Source organism: Scyliorhinus torazame, chromosome 18 (assembly GCF_047496885.1).
Source record: "Scyliorhinus torazame isolate Kashiwa2021f chromosome 18, sScyTor2.1, whole genome shotgun sequence".
NCBI lineage: Eukaryota > Metazoa > Chordata > Chondrichthyes > Carcharhiniformes > Scyliorhinidae > Scyliorhinus > Scyliorhinus torazame.
In genome coordinates, this window is record NC_092724.1 from 117402057 (window position 1) to 117424256 (window position 22200).

At 46.6% G+C, this 22200-nt stretch overlaps 1 protein-coding gene across 7 annotated transcripts in view; it reads right to left on the reverse strand.

Annotated features, from left to right (window-relative positions):
• The window catches only part of LOC140395442 (myosin-10), a 194539-nt gene that overhangs the window by 147496 nt on the left and 24843 nt on the right, over window positions 1–22200 (reverse strand). For all 7 annotated transcript variants that reach the window (XM_072483201.1, XM_072483200.1, XM_072483199.1 and 4 more), the window contains exon 3: window positions 16687–16843. In XM_072483201.1, the coding sequence (XP_072339302.1) occupies window positions 16687–16843 (157 nt within the window). The remainder of the gene's footprint in view (window positions 1–16686; window positions 16844–22200) is intronic.

A 22200-nucleotide genomic window follows, 5' to 3' on the forward strand; every position in this document is an offset into this window, starting at 1 on the left:
GAACTCCCTCTCTAACAGCAGTGTGCATGCACCTACACATGGACTGCAGTGGTTCAAGGCAGCTTATCACCATCTTCTCAAAGAGAATTATAGATGGACAATAAATTTTGGCTTAGCTAGCGGTGCTCACATCCCACAAATAAGTATAGATTTTTTTAAATACTCAATGGTAGCCAAATAAATTTGAATTATTTTATTAGCGTATGACATTATATTCATGCAGGCCCCGGTACTACTTAAGCTCATGGCTTCCAATTTCTCACCCCACTGCACTGTTTCTGACAAGAGTCGAGTAGTGTCACCTCTACAATGATACTGCAGCTTTTTAAAAATACCTTAGATTTCCATTGGTAATTCTTATAAACACAATTTTAAAGCATAGTACAGATGGCAGTAAGCTGATACAGCCAAAAATTCAATTGGCTAGTCGTCATATCAGCCACTGGGTATATTCATTTTCTTACATACTCTTTACACAACTGGACAAACTTGAATATGGCAAATTTACTTCAGTTTGATCCTGTCACAATGACAAAAGACACTGGGATTTGTCGTCATTTTTCTATCCTACTTTCCACTCATCACATACCTTCCCTCTCCTTCACTGCCTCAGCTCTTGCTTAAACCAGTTACATCTCAAACTTGTTCCAGTTTTGATAATGGGCCACTGGCCTGAAACATGACCTGGTTTCTCTCTTCCCACAGATGCTGCCAGACCTGGATAATTCCCTTTCTTTTTAAGATTTCCAGTTGCTGCAGTATTTTGCATTTCTTTTGGATCTGGATTTATTGCACTTATTGCTCAACAATTTTAAAATGTGGAAGATAAGAAATGCTTCACTTTAGCCCAGGTTATAATTTGGGGTTTTGAATAGATATTGCCCTTGTTATTGATCATTAGCCACTTGCCAGGAAAACATCACGTTCTACACAAACCAGAGTTTGTGTGTAGCTGCTGATCATTGCATGAAATCTTCTCATGGCTGAAAAGTCAGAATATGCACCAAGCAGACAGCAGTTTGATCACAATCAAAAAACATTCCTTCACCCCCCCACCACATTAAAATAAACATGGAACAAAGTTTTTGAAAGATTCATCTATGGGATGCGGACATCGCTGGCTAGGCCAGCATTTATTGCCCTCGAGAGGATGGTGGTGTATTGCCTTCTTGAACCTCTGTAGCCCGTGGTGTAGGTACACCCACAGTGCTGCTAGGGAGGGAATACCAGGATTTTTAACCAAGCAATGTCAGGATGGTGAGTGGTTTAGAGGGGAACCACCAAGTGGGTGTTAGCAGGGTATCTGCTGCTCTTTCCTGTCCTTCTAGCTAGCAGCAGTCGAGTGGAAGTAATGAACCATTTCATTTTTCAAGGAAAATAATTACCAAGTGCTGTTGCAGATTAGTATGGAGACACAAGAAATCTTACTTTACTGGTAAAATGCTTCCAGAATCCAAATAGCCCGGAAACTCTGCTCACTGGAGAAAGCCAACTAAGTACCAAATTCTTTGGAAAGGAGACCAAAATAAAAAGTCATTAAACCATGATGTCCAAAGAGGCATTCACAACTAACTAGTTGTTTGGCTAATTTGAATGGTCAATGAAAACTGTTTGGTCTGTTGTGACATTGCTAAATATCTCAATGACTAATGTTCAAATTGTATTCACATAACTAAACCACATTTTACATAGAAAATAGGAGGCCATTCGGCCCTTCGAGCCTGCTCAGCCATTTATGATCATGGCTGATCAAGTTCAATAACCTGATCCTACCTCCCCCGCCACCCCACACACACCAAACAAACAAAAAAATCCCTTGATCCCTTTAGCCGCAAGAGTTGTATCAAATTCCTTCTTGAAATTACACAATGTTTTGGCCGCAACTACTTTGTGGTAGTGAATGCCACAGGTTCACCACTCTCTGGGTGAAGAAATTTCTCCTCACCTCAAGATGAGGAAAGATTTACCTTTTAACCTCAAAATATGGCCCCTAGTTCTGGACTCCGCCACCATTGGGAACATTCTTTCTGAATCTACTCTGTCTAATCCGGTTAGAATTTTGGAAGTTTCTATGAGATGCCCTCTCACTCTTCTAAACTCCAATGAATATAATCCTAACTTTTGCTTCTCCTCGTAGGACAGTCCCGCCATCCCAGGAATCGGCCTCGCAAACCTTCACTGAACTCCCTCCATAGCAAGAACATCCTTGCTCAGATAAGGACACCAAAATTACACATTATACTCCAGGTGTGGCCTCAGCAATGTCCTATACGGGACTTCCGGGTGCGGCGATGACCAGCTAAGCCGCACGCTTCGGCAGCTCCCGTTGGAACGGACTTTTGGGCTCTTAACAGGAGCCCCAACGGCAATTTAAACGGCCAAAAACACTGTGCGGTAAACCAAAAGGGAATCCCCCCCGGACACGCATGGATAAGGGAGAGGATAGCGGCCGGATTGCGGAGGATCCTCTGGAGCAGCGCCAAGGAAGGGAAGCTCAAAGCAAGATGGCGTCGGAAGGTGGCCGCTTGTTATGGGGTCCGGACCAACAAGAGTTCTTGCGGCGCTGTGTGGAAGAGCTGAAAAAGGAGTTGAAGAAGGAGCTGTTGGCCCCGATATTACAGGTGATTGAAGGGCTAAAGGAGGAGCAGAGGACCCAAGAGCTGGAGCTTCGGGTCGTGAAGGCAAAGGCTGCTGAAAACAAAGATGAAATACAGGGCCTGGTGGTGAAGGCAGAGACGCATGAGGCACAGCACAAAAGGTGTGTGGAAAGGTTGGACGTACTGGAGAATAATTCGAGGAGGAAGAATTTAAGGGTTCTGGGTCTTCCCGAAGGCACAGAAGGGGCGGACGTCGGGACATATGTGAGCACGATGCTTCACTCGCTAATGGGATCGGAGGCCCCGACGGGCCCTTTGGAGGTGGAGGGAGCTTATCGAGTTTTGGCACGAAGACCGAAGGCTGGAGAAATACCCCGAGCTATAGTGGTGCGGTTTCTCCGCTATAATGACAGAGAGACGGTCCTCAGATGGGCAAAGAAAACTCGGAGCTGTAGGTGGGAGAACGCGGTGATCCACGTATACCAGGATTGGAGTGCGGAGGTGGCGAGAAGGAGGGCAAGTTTTAATCGGGCTAAGGCGGTGCTTCACAAAAAGATCCAGTTTGGAATGTTGCAACCGGCGAGATTGTGGGTCACACACCAAGGGAAGCACCACTACTTTGAGACGGCAGAAGAGGCGTGGACATTCATTGTGGACGAGAAGCTGGAATAGTCTGGCGAGAGAAAGAACTTTTGGGACAAAGTGGTGGGGTGATTATATGGGGCGAAAAAAAAAGGGGGGGGGGGTTTCAATTTGTTAGTTTTGCAATCCTGTAACTTTTCTCTCTTCCCCATGTTGGGGGGGGCGGGGGGGGGGGGAGATGAGGAACTGTGGACGCCGGCCATTAGGGGCGTGGCCGAGTGGGAAACGCGTGCTTTATTCCCGCGCTATGGTAATTATGGCGGGAACAGGGACACAGGAAGGAGGGGGCCTCGCACAGTGGGGGCCGAGGACAAGGGGGGGAAGCCGAGGTCAGCCAGAGTTCGCTGACTTCTGGGAGCAACATGGGGGGTGCAACTACGTTAGAGGGGGATCTAGCGGAGGGGGGGGGGGGTTAACTGGGTTGCTGCTGCTAAGGAGAAGGGGGAGCTGTTATGGGATGGGGTGGTCGAGGCGGGAGGGCGCCGTCGGGGGGATATACGGGTACGTGGGAACCGGGTGAGGAGCTGGGTTAAAAAAGGGGATGGCTAGTCGACAAGGGGGGGGGGTAAAGAGCCCCCCAACCCGACTGATCACGTGGAACGTGAGGGGGCTGAACAGGCCGATTAAAAGGGCACGGGTACTCGCACACCTAAAGAAATTAAAGGCAGATGTGGTTATGTTGCAGGAGACGCATCTGAAACTGATAGACCAGGTCAGACTATGTAAAGGATGGGTGGGGCAGGTGTTTCATTCAGGTTTAGATGCGAAGGACGGGGGGGGGGGGGGGGGGGGGGGGGCTATTTTGGTGGGGAAACGGGTACTGTTTGAGGCAAAGACCACAGTGGAGGATAGTGGGGGTAGATATGTGATGGTGAGTGGCAGATTGCAAGGGGAGGCGGTGGTTCTGGTGAACGTATACGCCCTGAACTGCGATGATGCAAAATTTATGAGGCGTATGTTGGGACGTATCCCGGACCTGGAGGCGGGAAAGTTGGTAATGGGGGGAGACTTCAATACGGTGCTTGATCCAGGGCTGGACCGGTCGAGGTCCAGGACCAGGAGGTGGCCGGCAGCGGCCAGGGTACTTAAGGACTTCATGGAACAGATGGGAGGGGTAGACCCCTGGAGATTTATTAGGCCTAGGAGTAAGGAGTTCTCAGAGAGTGAACGGGGTGTTCAAGGCATTCTATGAGAGGTTATATAAGGCTCAGCCCCCAGAAGGGAAGGAGGGAATGATGCATTTCCTGGATCAGCTGGAATTCCAAGGTGGAGGAGCAGGAGAGGGCGGGGCTGGGAGCACAGATTGAGATGGAGGAGGTGGTAAAAGGGATTGGGTGCATGCAGGCGGGGAAGGCCCCAGGACCGGACGGATTCCCGGTGGAATTTTATAGGAAGTATATGGACCTACTGGCCCCACTTTTGACGAGAACCTTTAATGAGGCCAGGGAAAGGGGGCAGCTGCCCCCGCTATGTCGGAGGCAACGATATCGCTCCTTTTGAAGGAGGAAAAAGACCCGCTGCAGTGTGGGTCCTACAGGCCCATTTCCCTTCTAACTGTAGATGCTAAGCTCCTGGCTAAGGTGATGGCGACGAGGATAGAGGACTGTGTCCCGGGGGTGGTCCCCGAGGATCAAACTGGGTTCGTTAAGGGGAGACAGCTGAACACGAACATACGGAGGCTGCTAGGGGTAATGATGATGCCCCCACCAGAGGGTGAGGCGGAGATAGTGGTGGCGATGGACGCCGAGAAAGCATTTGACAGAGTGGAGTGGTATTATCTGTGGGAGGTGCTGAGGAGATTTGGTTTTGGAGAAGGGTATATCGGATGGGTACAGCTGCTGTATAGGGCCCCGGTGGCGAGCGTGGTCACGAACAGACAGAGGTCTGACTACTTCCGTCTTCATAGAGGGACAAGGCAGGGTGTCCCCAGTCTCCGTTACTGTTTACATTGGCGATTGAGCCCCTGGCTATAGCACTGAGGGGCTCCAGGAAGTGGAGGGGAGTACTCAGGGGAGGAGAAGAGCACCAGGTATCCTTGTATGCAGATGATTTATTGCTGTGTGTTGCGGACCCAGTGGAGGGGATGCCTGAGATAATGCAGACACTCAGGGAGTTTGGGGTATTTTCGGGGTATAAATTGAATATGGGGAAGAGTGAGTGTTTGTGGTCCATCCGGGGGAGCAGAGCAGGGGAATAGATGGCTTACCGCTGAGGAAGGTAACAAGAGATTTCCGGTACTTAGGGATTCAGAAAGCCAGGAGTTGGGGAACCTTACATAGGCTTAATTTAACAAGATTGGTGGAACAGATGGAGGAGGATTTCAAGAGATGGGACATGGTGCCCGTCACTGGTGGGTAGGGTGCAGGCGGTCAAAATGGTAGTCCTCCCGAGATTCCTTTTTGTGTTTCAGTGTCTTCCGGTGATGGTCAGGAAGGCTTTTTTCAAGAGAATTGAGAAAAGTGTCATGAGTTTTGTGTGGGCCGGGAAGACCCCGACAGTGAGGAGGGGGTTCTTGCAGCGTAGTAGGGATAGGGGGGGGCTGGCACTACCGAGCCTAAGTGAATACTACTGGGCCGCCAATATCTCAATGGTGTGTAAGTGGATGGGAGAAGGGGAGGGAGCGGCGTGGAAGAGATTGGAGATGGCGTCCTGCAAAGGAACCAGCCTACAAGCAATGGTGATGGCGCCGTTGCCATTCTCCCCGAAGAAATACACCACAAGTCCAGTGGTGGTGGCAACACTAAAAATTTGGGGGCAGTGGAGACGACATAGGGGAAGGACGGGAGCCTCGGTGCGGTCCCCGATAAGAAATACCCATAAGGTTTGTTCCGGGGAGAATGGATGGGGGATTTGGAGCATGGCAGAGAGCGGGGGATGTGCAACTGAGAGATCTGTTCGTAGACGGGACGTTTGCGAGTCTGGGAGCGCTGACGGAAAAATATGGGTTGCCCCAAGGGAATGAATTTCGATACATGCAACTGAGGGCTTTTGCGAGGCAGCAGGTGAGGGAATTCCCGCAGCTCCCGATGCAGGAGATTCAAGATAGAGTGATCTCAGGGACATGGGTGGGGGATGGCAGGGTGTCGTATACAGGGAAATGAGGGACGAGGGGGAGATCATGGTGGATGAGCTGAAGGGGAAATGGGAAGAAGAGCTGGGGGAAGAGATTGAGGAGGGGCTGTGGGCCGATGCCCTACGTAGGGTAAACCCATCGTCCTCGTGTGCCAGGCTAAGCCCGATACAATTCAAGGTTTTACACAGGGCGCATATGACCGGAGCAAGGCTCAGTAAATTTTTCAGGGTAGAGGATAGGTGTGGGAGATGCTCGAGAAGCCCAGCAAACCACACCCACATGTTTTGGTCATGTCCGGCACTACAGGGGTTCTGGGTGGGGGTGGCCCTTAGATCCAGGACCTTTGACCCAGTGAGTGAAGGAATGGCAATCTATTTCCAAGTGAGGACGGTAAGTGACTTGGAACAGGAGTCTTTGTGGAAGGGGTACCAATCAAGTGGGACGCTTTGTCCTGGATGCTGTCAAGAGTGTTGTTGTAGCTGCACTCATCCAGCAAATTGAAGAGCATGTCATCACACTCCTGACTTGTGCCTTGTACATCATGGACAGGCTTTGGCGAGTTACTCACTGCAGGATTCCTAGCCTCTGACCTGCTCTTGTCTGACCTGCTCCTGCTCCTGTTTCTTATGGTCTTAATTTGTGGAGAGAGAATTCCATAACACACAAACACTCCCATTTAAAACCAGTGAGGTTACAGAAATGAAGTGGTGAACAGGAAGCCTTTAACTGAAGTGATACTTGTCCCCCCTCTTTCCCCATATCTTCCAAATATCTGGGAGGTGCCAAAGATAAACAACCTTTTGCTCAAACCCTGGCCTTATTGGGAGCACAAGGGCAAGAGCACACACTGCTCAGTAATTCAGCAGCATACCAACTACTCACATTCTGAAGCAGATAACTTACACAGCTGCATACCAATAAAAGAGGACAGGAAAAAAAAAAAGCCCAACTGCATATAACGGATCAAACTAACAGCTAGCCTCTTGCAATAAAACCAGAACAACGCAACCACTATGTCGCTGTCTGTTAAAAGTCCATTTTGCCTAGCTCATGCCAGTGTCACTGACCAGACCACCTGGCTTATCTCTGCACAATGTGTCTAGAAACATATGGGAACAAAGGAACTCCAGTAATCATGTCAGCTCTCCGTCACTCTGGTATAACCCCCAAACAAAACAACCATTAGAGAGTTCAATTCAAACCTACATGAACAGCCATTAATATGGAACCTGTCCAAGATGGCCCAATATGATGCATTGCAGCTGCAATTACAAACATCTGATGTATGAACATTCAAGCATTGCAAATCCTACAGTTGATTTGTACTATTTTAAGTGCAGTTTACATCAGCAACTTTCTTTTGGAACGTGCATTTTCAGTTGACAAATATTTACCGATTGCATCATATTCACTTGGGCCAAAAATCAGCAGACCATTATGGAAGAAAAGATTATTACTGATCAGAGAGCGATGGCCTGTTTTTTGTTGGTCAGTCATTCCTAAGCCAGCAGTTTAAGAATTCCACTTATGTTGGTCAGTCCCAGCTGGTGGGGCTTGGTCAAGTCGGCAGCCATACCTCCTGCCCCCAAATCCAACTCACCGATAGTCCAGGAATACATGCAGGCAGTTCAGTTTTATTTGTATACCTATTTTTCAGAAGATAGGATTCAGTGCTGGCCATTCCAAACCTCCGGTTAGATCATCCCATTTAATTAGATCATGGCTGATTTTTATGTCAACCCCATTTATCCACATAGGTAACACGATCAATGTCGGTCTTGAAATTTCAAAATGATTCTACATTTCCCCTCCTTTCCCAGGACTAAAATGGATTTCAGACAGTGGGAATTTGATAGAGCAGCAATGCTTATGGAATCTTTGGGATCAAGTAGAAAAAGACAACTTAGAAAAAAATTTAAATCTAAAGCTAGTTTCAAAAAAAGTATAAAATTCTTAATGCTCCTGTCTAAAAATGCAAAATTTTAATCTTTACAACATTCCTAACACTCAGCTTCCTTTGTTTGTGAACCAATTTGCATTCAAGCATTTACTTACCCCTTCATTGAATTTTAGAAATAATTTTTCAATCTGTCCTTTACATACCTTTGAAGGGGTTTAACTTTTCTTTCTTGTTCTCACAAAGTATCTTGGGCCATAATTTCCCTTGGAGTGGCACTCAGCGGTAGATTGGCATGCCGTACCCACTTACCTCCACTAAAATTCTCACCCAATCTTCCTGGCTCAGGTGAGATTCGAGCAATGAAGTGCACCCCCAGCTCCAGCAGCAAGTGTAAAAGGAGCGGAGGAAGCGAAGAAGGACACTCTCCCTTTCTTACGGAAAGAATGGTCGTAAAGCAGATGAGTTTATAATGTCCCATTGAAAATAACAAACCATGGAGAAGGCAAGTGTCTAAGTGGATGGGATTGTGGGGGCGAGTCAGGGAGGAGTCACATAAAGCACAAATCAAAGGTGGCTGTGGTGGCTGGAGGCTAATCATCCCAACCCCAAGAGTCCCATAGAGTTGTGCCCTAGTCACAACCATCATCAGCTGCTTCAACCTTCTTCTCTCATCATAAAAAGTCAGAAGTGGTGGTGGTTGATGATTTCCGTGTTCCATTCATTCGGAATTCCTCAGATACTGAAGCAGTCCATGTCATGCAACAGAACCTGGGCAACATCAAGGCTTTGGCTAATAATTGGCAAGTATCTTTCATGCCATACAATAACCCTCTTTATCTAGAGGTTTAACCTTCCGGAGGATGACTGATCGGAAACCTAACTGGACAAATACTGTGGCTGCAGGAGCTGGGTACTGTAGGCAGTTAAAATGGCTAACTCCCCATTTAGAATGGCTAACTCCTGATTTAAAATGGCGAACGGCAAAGGCTGATGGGAAAGTCAGCCAACAGGACACAAACAAGCAGCTGCGGGTTGAGTGTGTATTTACCTCTGGAAAGGCCAGACAAGATCGATACCGGCAACCAACAGCATAACAAAACACCAGCCATCTGCATATTAACGAGCAATCCCCGGGAACAATGAGCAACATTTAGACACAAAGCTAAACCAGACTCAGTGGCGCCAGCAGAAGCCTACACAATGGGAGGAGAACGACCACCTCAGGACCGCCCATCGATCAGGGAACTGCTCCAAAATTGGAGAAAATCGAACCAAGTGATTGGGACAAAGTCTAATCACTTGGAACCAGGTACAGGGTCTGCCCCGAAAGGCGGGAAGCCCCTGGGGACTAAGAATCAAGCCCAAGTTCAAATCGGCCCTCTGCTTCTCTTCTGGACCGGGTCACTCAGCAACGCGAACCAACCCTTGACAGTGACCGGTCCAGCCATCGCTGAAATCTAGCAAGTCTTACTTCAATGCTCACTACTAGATAGGCGCTCCTAGCTACCAATCTGTACCAACTTCGAATCCCGCAGGCTCAGAACCCAAATGAAAGGCCATTCGTTTCCCTGAACTGGTGGGCCAGTTCCGAGTTAAGTATTGGCCTGTTAGTCGTAGAAGTAGCTTAGACGTAGAATTTGTACATGAGTAGTGATTACTGTGTATAATAAATATGCTTTGATTTAAATCTTACTAAGCGGTGTATTGGATTATTGATCATTACTCGGACTTGAACCACGTGGCGGCATCAGAAAGGTACCTGGCGACTCAAGAGCAAAGGTGATAAAACAGAGCAATTAAACAAAGGCAAAAGTTAGCAACAGTACTCTGCAGACAGTGGCTCACCTCCCAACTCTCCAAAATCATTCCCCACCATCTACGAGGTGCAACTCAGAGGTGCGAGGTAATACTACCATTAGCCTCGAGGAGTGCCATTCCAACACTCGAGCTCAATGGTATCCATTCTACCATTGATGTACCATTTGGAAGAAATGGCAGCAATTTGCCAATTTGTCTGTGACAAAACTTCCCACACAGGTTAGGGAATCATGCATATGGGATCAGCACCATCAGCAAAATCCCCTACCATCCTGACTTGGAAGTAGATCTCAATTCCTTAACCATCGCTGTACCAAAATCCTGAACTCCCTTGGGTGCACCTTCACTGCACAAACTGTGATTGTTCAAGGTAGCAGCTCACCCATTACCTTCTCAGGGCAATTTGGGAGTGGCAATAAATGTTGATCTAGCTTGCAATACCAACTGTGGTGGCTTCATGTGCAACAAAAAGGAGTTTATTGAGAATAGCAGAAAAGTTAACCATATACAGGCACAAGAGGTCTCTCAAACAGGTCCTCGCTCTTATGAATCATGGGTCCACATTGACCAGTCCCCTGCTCCCAGCGCTTTTTCCCCATTGGTCAGGGTTCCTACACAATAGACCAGATCTGGTCACGTGGCCCACACAGGATCAGCTCTTGGGGCCACACTACCACATCCCTCCCCCTTTAAGTCCTTCAATAACATATATATACATCTTAGGTCATTTTGTTAACTATGTACAGCATAGGCTGCGGCATGAAAAAGGGATGTCCATAACAGTCTGACATATGGGTTAATCTGTCAGGGTACTTCTTAGACCTGGTAGACTGCCCAAGTCCCCCTGACCGGTTCCTCCACCAGTGAGGTAGCGTCATTAGCAGGAGGTTGCATTGAGGACTCGGCCAGTGCTTCGGTGGCATCACCCTCTCCAGCTCTCTCAGGGGTTCCAAGTGGGGCCTCTACGGAACTTTCCGGTTCCCCCAGATCAGGTTCTGCAGTGGGGCAGTTGGCGGTGCCTGCTGGTGCCACCTGTTCATACATTGGGGTTGTGGCCTCTCTGCTCCTTGCATGGTCTCTGTGCTTCCGTACTTGTGTACTCTGCTAGTCCACCGGTTAAGTGACCTGACAAATCATGGCGTTTCTTTTGGCAAGCTTGCCACACCTCAACCTTCCCCATCAAATTGGGGAAAACTAGGTCCAAGTACAAAGGCACTAACCCATTAGGCTCTGCTACTCGAGTGGTGATGTGTGTGTGTGTGTGTGTGTGTGTGTGTGTGTGTGTGTGTGTGTGTGTGTATGTATGTATGTATGTATGTATGTATGTGGGGGGGGGGGGGGGCTACTCCATTCGATACCAGATGGCAAGGATGCAGTGAATGCCATTCATTTGGTGAAGTGCTGAAGTTCCTTCCCCACGAAAGCCATGCCACTGTTGGATACCAATACGCGGCGAATACTATGGATGGCGAAGATGCAACAGTGTCTCAATGGTGGCAGCCAAGGTGGTGATGCCCATTTCCTGGACATCCAGCCATTGGCAGTGGCACCAACATAGTTGCCAGTTGAGGATGAATCCACCACAGTAGTTTACCACTCTAAAATGAATTAGTGTTGTGACTTCTTTGGTGCAGATACATCAAGGTGGTGCAGGCCTTTTGGATCCAGTTTAAATCCTAAATATGTGACCGCACTGGCTTGGAATGTACATTTCCCTTTTGAATTTGATGCCAGTGTCTCGGAATCCTCTTAAAACTTCGAAGGTGACCAAAAACTCCTTGTGTGACCTTCCTGTGACTAACTTCATTGAGGTACACCACAACCGTAGGGATGCCTTGGAGCAGATTTCCCTTTGCGCATGGGAATGTTGCAGATAGAAGAGATACCAGAAGTAAACTGGTGTATTGAAAAAGCCCTTGGGTATTGATAGTCACACATTTCTGGGAATCCTCGTCCAGTTCCAATTGTAAATAAGCATGACTTAAATAGAGTGTTGTATAAGTGAGCCTAGTTTGTTCTGAAAGACAATCTTTATAGTTTCACAAATGAGAAGCACCATCTGATGTGCTGGATTTATTTAACCAATCTCAACCCAAAAGGCTTGGTTGCGGTCCTTCCACAACAATCATGGGTAAATGGGCATCATGTTGCTGATACGACACTAGTGCCATCGTTGTACCCAAAATCTTCACGGTTTCTCTTGTATACATCACCAACTTGGCGGTTGTGCTACTTGGGACTACTCCTACTCCAAGATATTTGAAAGTTTGTTCGTCCACCACCATGGTTGACCCCCATGTCGACCTCCATGCTTAATGCTCACCCTTGGCCTCAAGAACAATTTCTATTTGGGCCATTTACCATATTCAGTCTGTAAATTTCTGATTCCTCTTCAGAGTTCTTCTCTACTTTGTTCACTGGTGTAGTTGTGAGTTTTTTTCCCCAAAAACTTGGTGTGCCCTGCCTGGTATGGGCAACGTGTTGCGGTGTGGCCCTCCCTGTTGCACCTAAATAGATGAAATTTCTGCAGTGACATTTCTTGGAAGCCATTTCCCCCACATCTGTAACATTAGTCACAATTCCTGGGCTGACAGCCCATTTTTCTTCCCGATTGCTGATTATAATCCTGCTACGGGAATGGTGTATGAACCTCCTCTATGTCCGTCTGGGTGCATACCTTGCAGCCATTCCACTCCATAGTTGGTTTACCTCGCCCTCATGCACACTTCGGAAACTCCACCCTTCTCAGCGCATTTGGTTGCTGGGGCTGTTTCAATCACTTTGTACAGAGATATCTTAGTCTCGGAAGACAATATCCTTTGCACATCAATGTTGTTGACTACAGGCCAGACGGTTGCTCAATGCTGTGCCGAATTTGCAGAGTTTAGCCAACTGACAGTTTGGAAACAAAAGCCAAAACAGTCTCGCCTGCAACCCAGACAGCAGAGTTAAACATAAAGTGCTGTAGCATAGGGGGTCTGGGATTGAAGAGCTCTTTCACAAACATCACCAACTGTGTCCAGGGGCGTTAAATTCCTAATGAAGTTGTAGGTCTGGGGCCTGCAAACAGTTAACAAAATGACCTATTGCTCATCTTCTCCCCCCAATCTCACTGGCGGCAACAAAATACTGGAGCCGCTCGACTTCCAGTGGCGGCATGGAGTGAGTGGTCGCTTATTTGGTAGCTCCCGCTCGTGGTGGACCTTTGGGACCCTTAGTCCCGATTTATGGTGGATTTAATCGACAAAACAGGAGACTGGTGAAGTAGAGAAGAGGGATTCCCCACTAGAGTATGGATTCATGGACCAGAAATGATCTGAAAAGGAAGATTGTTGGTCGAAGAAGGGGGCGGAGTCTGCAGTACAGGAGAATATGGCGGAGGGTCAGGGACCAAAATTGCCGGCCCAGTGGTCAATGGAGCAGCTGGTGGACTTTCTCCAGAAGAAAAGCAAAGAAAAGAATACCTGGATCCGATTAAGACGGGGATTGATCATATGGAGCAGAGATTGGAAGCCCAGGGCCAGGTGATCCAGAAGGTGGAATAGGCGGTGGCGGAGGACGATGACCAGCTAGTCGCGATGGCAATGGAGATGGGGCTGCTGAAGGACCGCCAGAAGAGGTTGTAAGAGAAAGTGGAGGATTTGGAGAACATGCCACGCAGGCAGAACCTGAGGATTGTTGACCTCCTGGAGGGCAGTGAGGGATCGGACGCAGGGGCATATGTGGCACGCGTGTTCAAGAAGCTGCTGGGGGGGAAGGTGTGTTTGCTCGACCCTGGAGATGGACAGGGTGGAGAGAGCACTGATGAGGAAGCCGCTGAGGAATGAAGCACCGAGGACGATGGCGGTATGAATGCACCGGTTCCTGGACAAGGAACAGGTCTTGAGATGGGTCAGGCAATGAGCTGTGCATTTACCAGGACTTGGGTATGGAACTGGCCAAAAGAAGGGAGAGTTTCAATAAGGTGAAATCGGCCCTCTTTAAGAAGGGGGTGAAGTTTGGCATGCTGTACCCAGCGCAATTGTGGGTCACTTATGAGGGCCAGGAACTTTATTTCAAATTGCCAGAGGAGGTAATGAACTTTGTTAAGGACAGGGGACTGACCGGTGATGGAGGACATTGAACTTGGGAGTGAGTAATTGTGTTCTTTATATGCTGCTAAATTTATTTTCTCTTCGGTTTTGTATGTATTGTTTTGCACAAAGTGAGGCTAGTTTGGGGCTGTTGCTATGATTTGTTTGAGAGCTAACTTTGTTCTTAATGGGGGGGGGGGGGGATTTTTTTCTTTGTTCAGCATTGTGATGTCATCTTTGTGTTTGTTGGGGATTGTGATGTTTTGCATATGTATGTTCGAGGGAGGAGGGGGGAGGAAGAGAGAGGAGAGGAGATCAGTGTGAGGGTGGTGGGGGTAGGATGCTTGGCACCATCGGCGGGGGTTTCCTGGCTAGCTAGCTCACAGAAGCGCAGTCAAAACCTGCTTATGTTTTTTTTGGTTTGCAGAAGTGGAGAGAAAAAGGGGTGCATGAACCATAGAACGCGGTGCAGAAGCCCATTCAGCCCATTGAGTCTGCACCAACCCTCTGAAACAGCACCCTACCTAGGCCCACTGTCCCGTCCTAGCCCCGTAACTTGCACATCTTTGGACGCAAAGGGGCATTTGTTTTTGGCATGGCCAATCCACCCAACCTGCATATCTTTGGTCTGTGGGAGGAAACACATGTAGGCACGGGGAGAACGCAAACTCCACAGATAGTCACCGGAATTGAACCCGGGTCCCTGGCACTGAGGCAGCAGTGCTAAGTTGCCATGCCACCCTTTGTGTCATTTTTAAAATTAATTGCACTTGGTAATTAAATGTAAATTCCAGCAGCTGGCATGTGGGATTTGAACCAGTGTCCTCATGAGTGTTCTCAAGAGTATTAGCCTGGGCCTCTGGATTACTAATCCAGTAACATTACTACTATGCCACCATCTCCCCAAGAATGAATGAATCCTGAATCTACATAACACTTCCTTACAGCCACAATTGTGTGTTTACACTGCAAATAGTTCAATGCAGCAGTTAACCAGCACACTGCAAGGCCACAGAAACAGATAGCCAGAGAATCTGCTGTTAGTGGTTCAGGATACACCACTGCTTCGCTTCAAGTAGTCCCATATCTACTGGAGCTGCTAGTCCAAATGACAACTCCGGCAGTGCAGTACTGATGATGTGTCAGCCTGGACAATGAGCTTCGAACCCATGGCCTTCTGACTCCACTAGGCTGAAAATTAGGAATTTGACAGTGTTAATCCTCAAAAGCAAAATACTGTTGATGCTGGAAATGCACTTCACAGCATCTGTGGAGGGAGAAAGAATTAATTTTGGGTGGAAGCAAAAGGGCAATGATGCAAGGCAGGATATGATAATAGGCCAGGTAAGGAACCAGAATGTGTCTGGAGGTGGTACAAATGGAAGCAGCAGAATCAATAACCATGAATAAAATCGACACCATCCTCACTCCAAAACAAAAATGCTTAGTAATTAACTACCACAGCAAATAATACTCTTGTATAAGCACATCTTCTTCTCTGGTTGTTTGTCCTCCTATCCATCAGGATTCAATGCTAATAGGATGCGTACTCAAAATTACATCTTGTTCTAGATAATTGAATGAACATCTGACAAACTCAGCACTAAATTGGTTGTAAATGCAGAATAAACTGGAAAACTGATCTCACAATACCTGCAGTTACACCATAAAAAGGCACTACACAATGAGTCAGATTTGATCCATAACAGAATCAAATCAGGATTTGCAACAGATAATTAATTTCCCTCACTTGAACTAGCAACACAGCCGAACAAGGAAGTTAATTTAGTCAAACAACTTGCTTTCCTTTCTGTTCTCCAAGTTTAGAAATCTTTTCTTATTTTAAGCAAGGTCGAAGCTTCTTGCTGTCTTTAATCCATCAAATCTGTACATGCAGGAGGCCGCCATTTGGCCTATTGAGTCTGCACCAACCCTCTGAAAGAGCACCCTACTTAGGCACCTCTCCCCTGCTCTATCCCTGTAACCCCCACCTAACCCATTTCTCAAGCCTTTTCAAAATGTCTGACAGGACCAGTGTACAAATGAGGTATTAATAAAAAACGAACACCACAATCTACAGATCCATCTTCCCAGTTTCAACTACTCGAGACCAGAACACGTTTTCATATAGTCTGAAAGCACAAATGACTAGAAAACAAAAGGTTTGCTGCATGTACCAAACAATATCGAAAGGTAACATGAGGGAAAAAAAGTTTCCCACATGCTCCAGATCAATTGGAAATTGCAGATTTCGCCAATATCGAAGGGTGACAGGAGGGAAAGGTTCCCCACATGCTCCAGATAAATTGGAAATTGTGGATTTTGCCAATATCGAAGGGTGACAGGAGGGGGAAAAAAAGTTCCCCACATGATCCAGATAAATTGGAAATTGCGGATTTTGCCAATATCGAAGGGTGACATGAGGGAAAAAAAGTTTCCCACATGCTCCAGATAAATTGGAAATTGCAGATTTCGCCAATATCGAAGGGTGACAGGAGGGAACGGTTTCCCACATGCTCAAGATAAATTGGAAATTGCGGATTTTGCCCCCCCCCCCCTCCGAACAACAATTTTGCATCTTACCTTGCAACATGCTCCTGTAGGCACTTTCAGAGATGGCGTAGATGTGTGGTGGCATCTCGTGTCGTTTTTTCCCCCTGTACATTTCAATAATTTGTTCCGCATAAATGGGGAGATTCTTGTATGGATTTATGACCACACAGAAGAGTCCAGAATAGGTCTAAAACAAGAGAAACAGACAGCATGAAAAATTTGGGGGGGGGGGGGGGGGGGGGGGTTGAGAAACAAACTATTTTTACAGTGACAAGTCTGTTAAGAGCAAAGCCAGAGAATTCTACAGTCAGAATCCCAAACAAATATTTTAAAAGCTAGGTTTTTTTTCGGAAAACTAAAAAGTGCTTTTTTATCAATTACTGAGGTCTTCCCCACGTCAAAACCCCTGCTTCTTCAGTGACTAGAGAAGCCTGGATACCTCTGCGTTTTGGAATCCTTTGTACCAAACTACTTTCAATTTCTGGAACCCAAATGTCCCAATAAAAATGGATAATTTATACATATCTTGACAGTAACTACCAGGATTTGTTAATGATTGCAAGTCTTTGAATATCTGGTATATCCCTTAATTGGGAACTGGATAGGGATTTTGGATACAGATGGAATAGGGACATACTTCCTTACAACTTTATTAAACTTGTAGAGTATTCCTGCCTGCTCGGTCTTTCCAAAAGCCAGCCAGCTGGGACACAACAAATTATTTGCTTATTCCAGCCCAGGTCGAGCTTTTAATTTTGTGATCCTTCTAACGGAGTCGGTGAACAAATTGGTTATGCTAACTGCCATAGTAATGCACCTTATTCAACTTTGCCTTCCATTTAAAAAATAAATTCCCATCTGATTTGGAGGAAATGCAAGCTGATGCATCACAAGCCAATTTTATTTCCACTGAATTGTGCAAATCGATTGCTGGAAATTAGCAACTTTAAAGTGGCATTTCTAAATTTATACCTTGTTCAGAATTACAAAGGCAATTGCAGGAGATAGGGCAAGCCCTTAATTCATCTCCTTACTTGCGCCAAGTTTATGGTTCGTTTGCACTGGAGTGCTGACTTCGGGCTGCATTGGAGTACTAAAGTGGGGGGTTGCTGACTGAGAGAGTTTGACAAGGAGGGAACGAGGTGCTCCTTTCATTTCCTACCTGCCCTCAAAAGAACACGAGGGGAGCCACAAGTGTACGGGAATGGGAGACCACCAGGCAGTCAGTTCAAGAGTTCACTGGGGTCCTGCTCACAAATCTATATTCTATTTCGGAGGCCGATTCATCCCCAGGTTTGTTGGGGGGGGGGGGCCCAGATAGGCGCTATTGTGGCCGTCAAGGACTTCAGGACGGTGTTGCCACGCTGGTGCCAGGGTGCCACTGAACAGCTGCAGGACATCTGAAGGGGAGGGCGATAAGACAGAGGTAATGGTACATGGCATAGGTAGAAAGAAGGATGAGGTCCTGCATCAAGAATTCAGGAAGTTAGGCTGTAGACTAAAAATCAGGACCGCCCTGGTTTGTAATCTTTGGATTACTCCCAGTGCCATGCGCTAGCGAGGGCAGAAATAGGAGAATAGCACAGATGAATTTGTGGCTTATGAGTTGGTGCAGGAGTGAAGATTTTACATTCCTGAGCCACTGGGACTTGTTCTGGGGAATGTCGGACGTGTACAAGTGGGACATGTACATCTGAACCACAGTGGGACTAATATCCTTGCTGGAAGGTTAGCTAGTGCTGTTGGCAGAGTTTCGACTAAGTCGCAGGGGGAGGGGATGCAGACTGTTCGCAGAATAGGGACACAGCATAACATAGAAAAGCAAGCCAGAGGGTTACAACAGTAGTAAGTTTCAAGGGAGTAAGACAAGGCTGGATGGCCTCTACTTTAATGTCAGGAGTAATACAGGTAAAACAGATGAATTAAGAGCAAGGATTGATAGGTGGAATTGTGATATAGTAGCCATCACAGAGACGTGGTTGAGGGAGGGCAGGATTGGCAGCTCAACATCCCACGATATAGAATCGTCAGGTGAGATAGAGGAGTGGGGTAAAAAAAGGAGGCATTGCATTATTAGTTAAGGAGTCATTTACCCCTTAAAGGATAGATGAAATCTTGGAGAGGGCATCAAAATGAAGCTTAAAAAATGGACAGCCACATTACTCGGTGTTTATTATAGACCCCCCACACTCAGTGGGAAATTGAGGAGCTGATATGTGCACAATTCAAATAGGTGTGTAAAAATAATAGGGTAATTATATTAGGCGATTTCAACTTTCCCAACATTAATTGGGATAGTCATCGTGTTAAGGGCTTAGATGGAGTGGAGTTCTTCAAATGTATACGGGAGAACTTTTTAGCTCAATATGTAGAAGGTCCAACAACGGATGGTGCAGTGCTGGAACCAATTCTGGCGAATGAAGCTGGACAGGTGGTTGATATGGGGGAGCATTTTAGTGATGGTGACCACAAAATATAAATAGACAAGTTGCTAAAGGGGAAATGTACAGAAGAATGGGGGGAGTCTAGGGTAATAGGAAGGAGTAACAAGCCCAGAGAACCACGTATGATCAGACACATTCAGAATATAAGGAAAAGAGAGGCTTTTAGAGAGTACAAGGGGAGCAAATCAACAGAGACATTAGTGGAGTACAGAAAATGCAGGATGGAGCTTAAGAAAACAATGAGGAGAGCAAAGAGGGGACATGAGAAAGTTTTGGCTGGTAAGAGTAGGGAAAAATCAAGATTTTTATCGGGGGCCAAGGGGAAATCGGTGGGGTGGAGCTAGAGGACATTGGTAGGGTGTTGAACAAATACTTCATATCTGTCTTCACTCAAAAGAATGAGGAGGTATTTATGGAACTCAGGAAGAGAGACTGCGAGGTTCTTGAGCAATTTGTCACAGAGTGACAAGGCATTTTAGGTGTTGGCAGGCTTATCTCTAGGTCCGGATGAATTGTGTCCCGGGATGCTGTGGCAGGAGAGGGAGGAGATTGCAGGGGCTCCTACCCAAAGTTTTAATTCTTCTCTGGGAATGGGGGAAGTGTCAGAGGGCTGGAGAACAGCTAATGTGGTATCACTATTTAAGAAAGCTTGTAGAGATAAGCTAGGGAACTACAGACAAGAGTCTCATGTTAGTAGTAGGGAAACTATTGGAGAAAATACTGAAGGAGAGAATCAATCTCCAGTTGGAGAGACAAGGTTTGATCAGGAATAGTCCGCTTGGCTTTGTCAGAGGAGAGGGAGATCATGCCTAATAAATTTGAGTTTTGAGCATGTGATCTGGTGTGGAGATGAGGGTCATGCAGATGATGTAGTTTACATGGATTTCAGCAAAGCCTTTGACAAGGTCCCACATAGCACATATAAAGAAGGCAAATGCACATGGGATACAGGGTAACTTGATATGGTGGATTCAAAATTGGCTTAGCAGTAGGAAACAAGAGTGTGATGGGTGCTTTAGTGACTGGAAGCTAGTGTCCAGTGGCGTACCCCAGGGATCTGTACTGGGTCCCCTATTGTATGACATTAGATAAATAACAGATGACTGTGAGGGGGGATAGGATCAGTACGTTTGCGGATGACACAAAATTCGCCGTGTGGTAAACAGGGAGGTTGAGTATCTTGGGTTGAAACAGGATACAGATGGGATGGCCAAATGGGCAGAAAAGTGACAGCTGGCATTTAACCCTGACAAGGAAGTATTCAAAGAATGGTCTGACACTGGGAATAAAAGGACCTTGGCAATAGATCTCTGAAGGCAGAAGGGCAGGTTAAAGAGCAGTGAAAACGGCACATGGAACACTTGCCTTATCATTCGAGGCATAGATTACAAAAGCAGAGGTCATGTTGGATGTGTACATGTTGGGAGTTGTATAGAATTTTGATGAAGCCACAGCTAGAGTACGGTGCGCAATTTTGGTCGCCATATTATTGGAAGGATGTAATTTGCACTGAAGGGGTGCAGAGGCGATTCACCAGGATGTTGCCTTGGATGGAACATTTAAGTTGTGAAGGGAGGTTAGATAGGCTTCGGTTGTTTTTGCTGGAGCAGAGAGGACGGAGGGCGACCTGATCGAGATGTTCAAGATTATGAGGGGCATGGACAGGCTGGATAGGGAGCAGCTGTTCCCCTTAGTTGAAGGGTCAGTTTTGAGGGGACACAACTTCAAGGTGAGGGGCAGGTGGTTTAGGGATGGATTGGAGGAAAACCGTTTTTACCCACAGGGTGGCTCAGTTTGGAATGCACTGCCTGGGAGGATGGTAGAGGCAGGTTGCCTCACACCCATTAAAAACTACCTGGATGAGCACTTGATAACATTCAAGGCTACGGGCCAAGTCGATGGGCCTCTTCTGCACTGGATTATTCTGTGATTCTCTGTGATCCCCAGACAAGGGACATATCAGATCCAAGCTAACCAGACTGGCATTACACCCGATCTCAGGCTTAAGGCAGAGAAATGACCTTTTATCCTCCGTCTCAATGTACAATGCTTTTTCAATCTTTTTTATGAGTTACCACTACCACTCATGCTCCAAGTAACTGATTACAATGTTACTGTCGACTTCACGCCATATTCAGTCCACATTCTGCAGGTAGCCTCAAAAAGCTCAAAGTCTCCTTTTATAGTGAAACAGCTGAATTACAACATCTTGATTTAGGAATAATGGATTGAAATGTTAGCTTGTTTCCAGTTTTTACAGCAAGCTGGGGCGGTGCAGTCCAGAGTGTGTTGGGGGGTGGGGGTGCAGTCCAGAGTGTATGTGCGATGCTTGGACAGCCCATAAAATGCAAGACGTCTGGTCACTCTGGTACACTGAATCATAGATATAACATCTACCCAGGGTTAGCATCCGTACTAAATACACACAACTGTACACTTACAGATTTCAACATTTGATTGGGGACTGCCTTTTCTTTTGCTGGGCAGTTGAAAGGAATTGGTGAACAATGTTGCTGGAACTTGGTGGGAAAGGTCCATGTGCATCATCCATGGCTAAATAAGTTTACACTGCAGCATCACCCAAAAATATTTTGCCATGTACCTGAAACTAGAGGGGACTGGACATCTAGAGATTAATATTGGCAAACAGGCAGGAAAATAAAACACCAAATACCAATGGACATTAGGGGCTGTTTAGCACAGGGCTAAATCACTGGCTTTGAAAGCAGACCAAGGCATGCCAGCAGCACGGTTCAATTCCCGTACCAGCCTCCCCGAACAGGCGCCGGAATGTGGCGACTAGGGGTTTTTCCACAGTAACTTCATTTGAAGCCTACTTGTGACAATAAGCGATTTTCATTTCATCATGCTAGAGATTTGCGTAGAAAGATTTTAAATGTTACTCGCTCACTTATCAGAATGCAACCAGTTTCTGGTTTGCAGCCAATTTGGATGCTCAGAATAAGCACCATCTCCAGAGTCTTGAAATTTCAAGTCTATTGAGATTAATTATCCACGTTAAACTAAACAATGATAATGTTGTTTATAAAAGAATTGCATAACTGCCTTACGATCAAACCATTAACATAGCGTAAAGGAG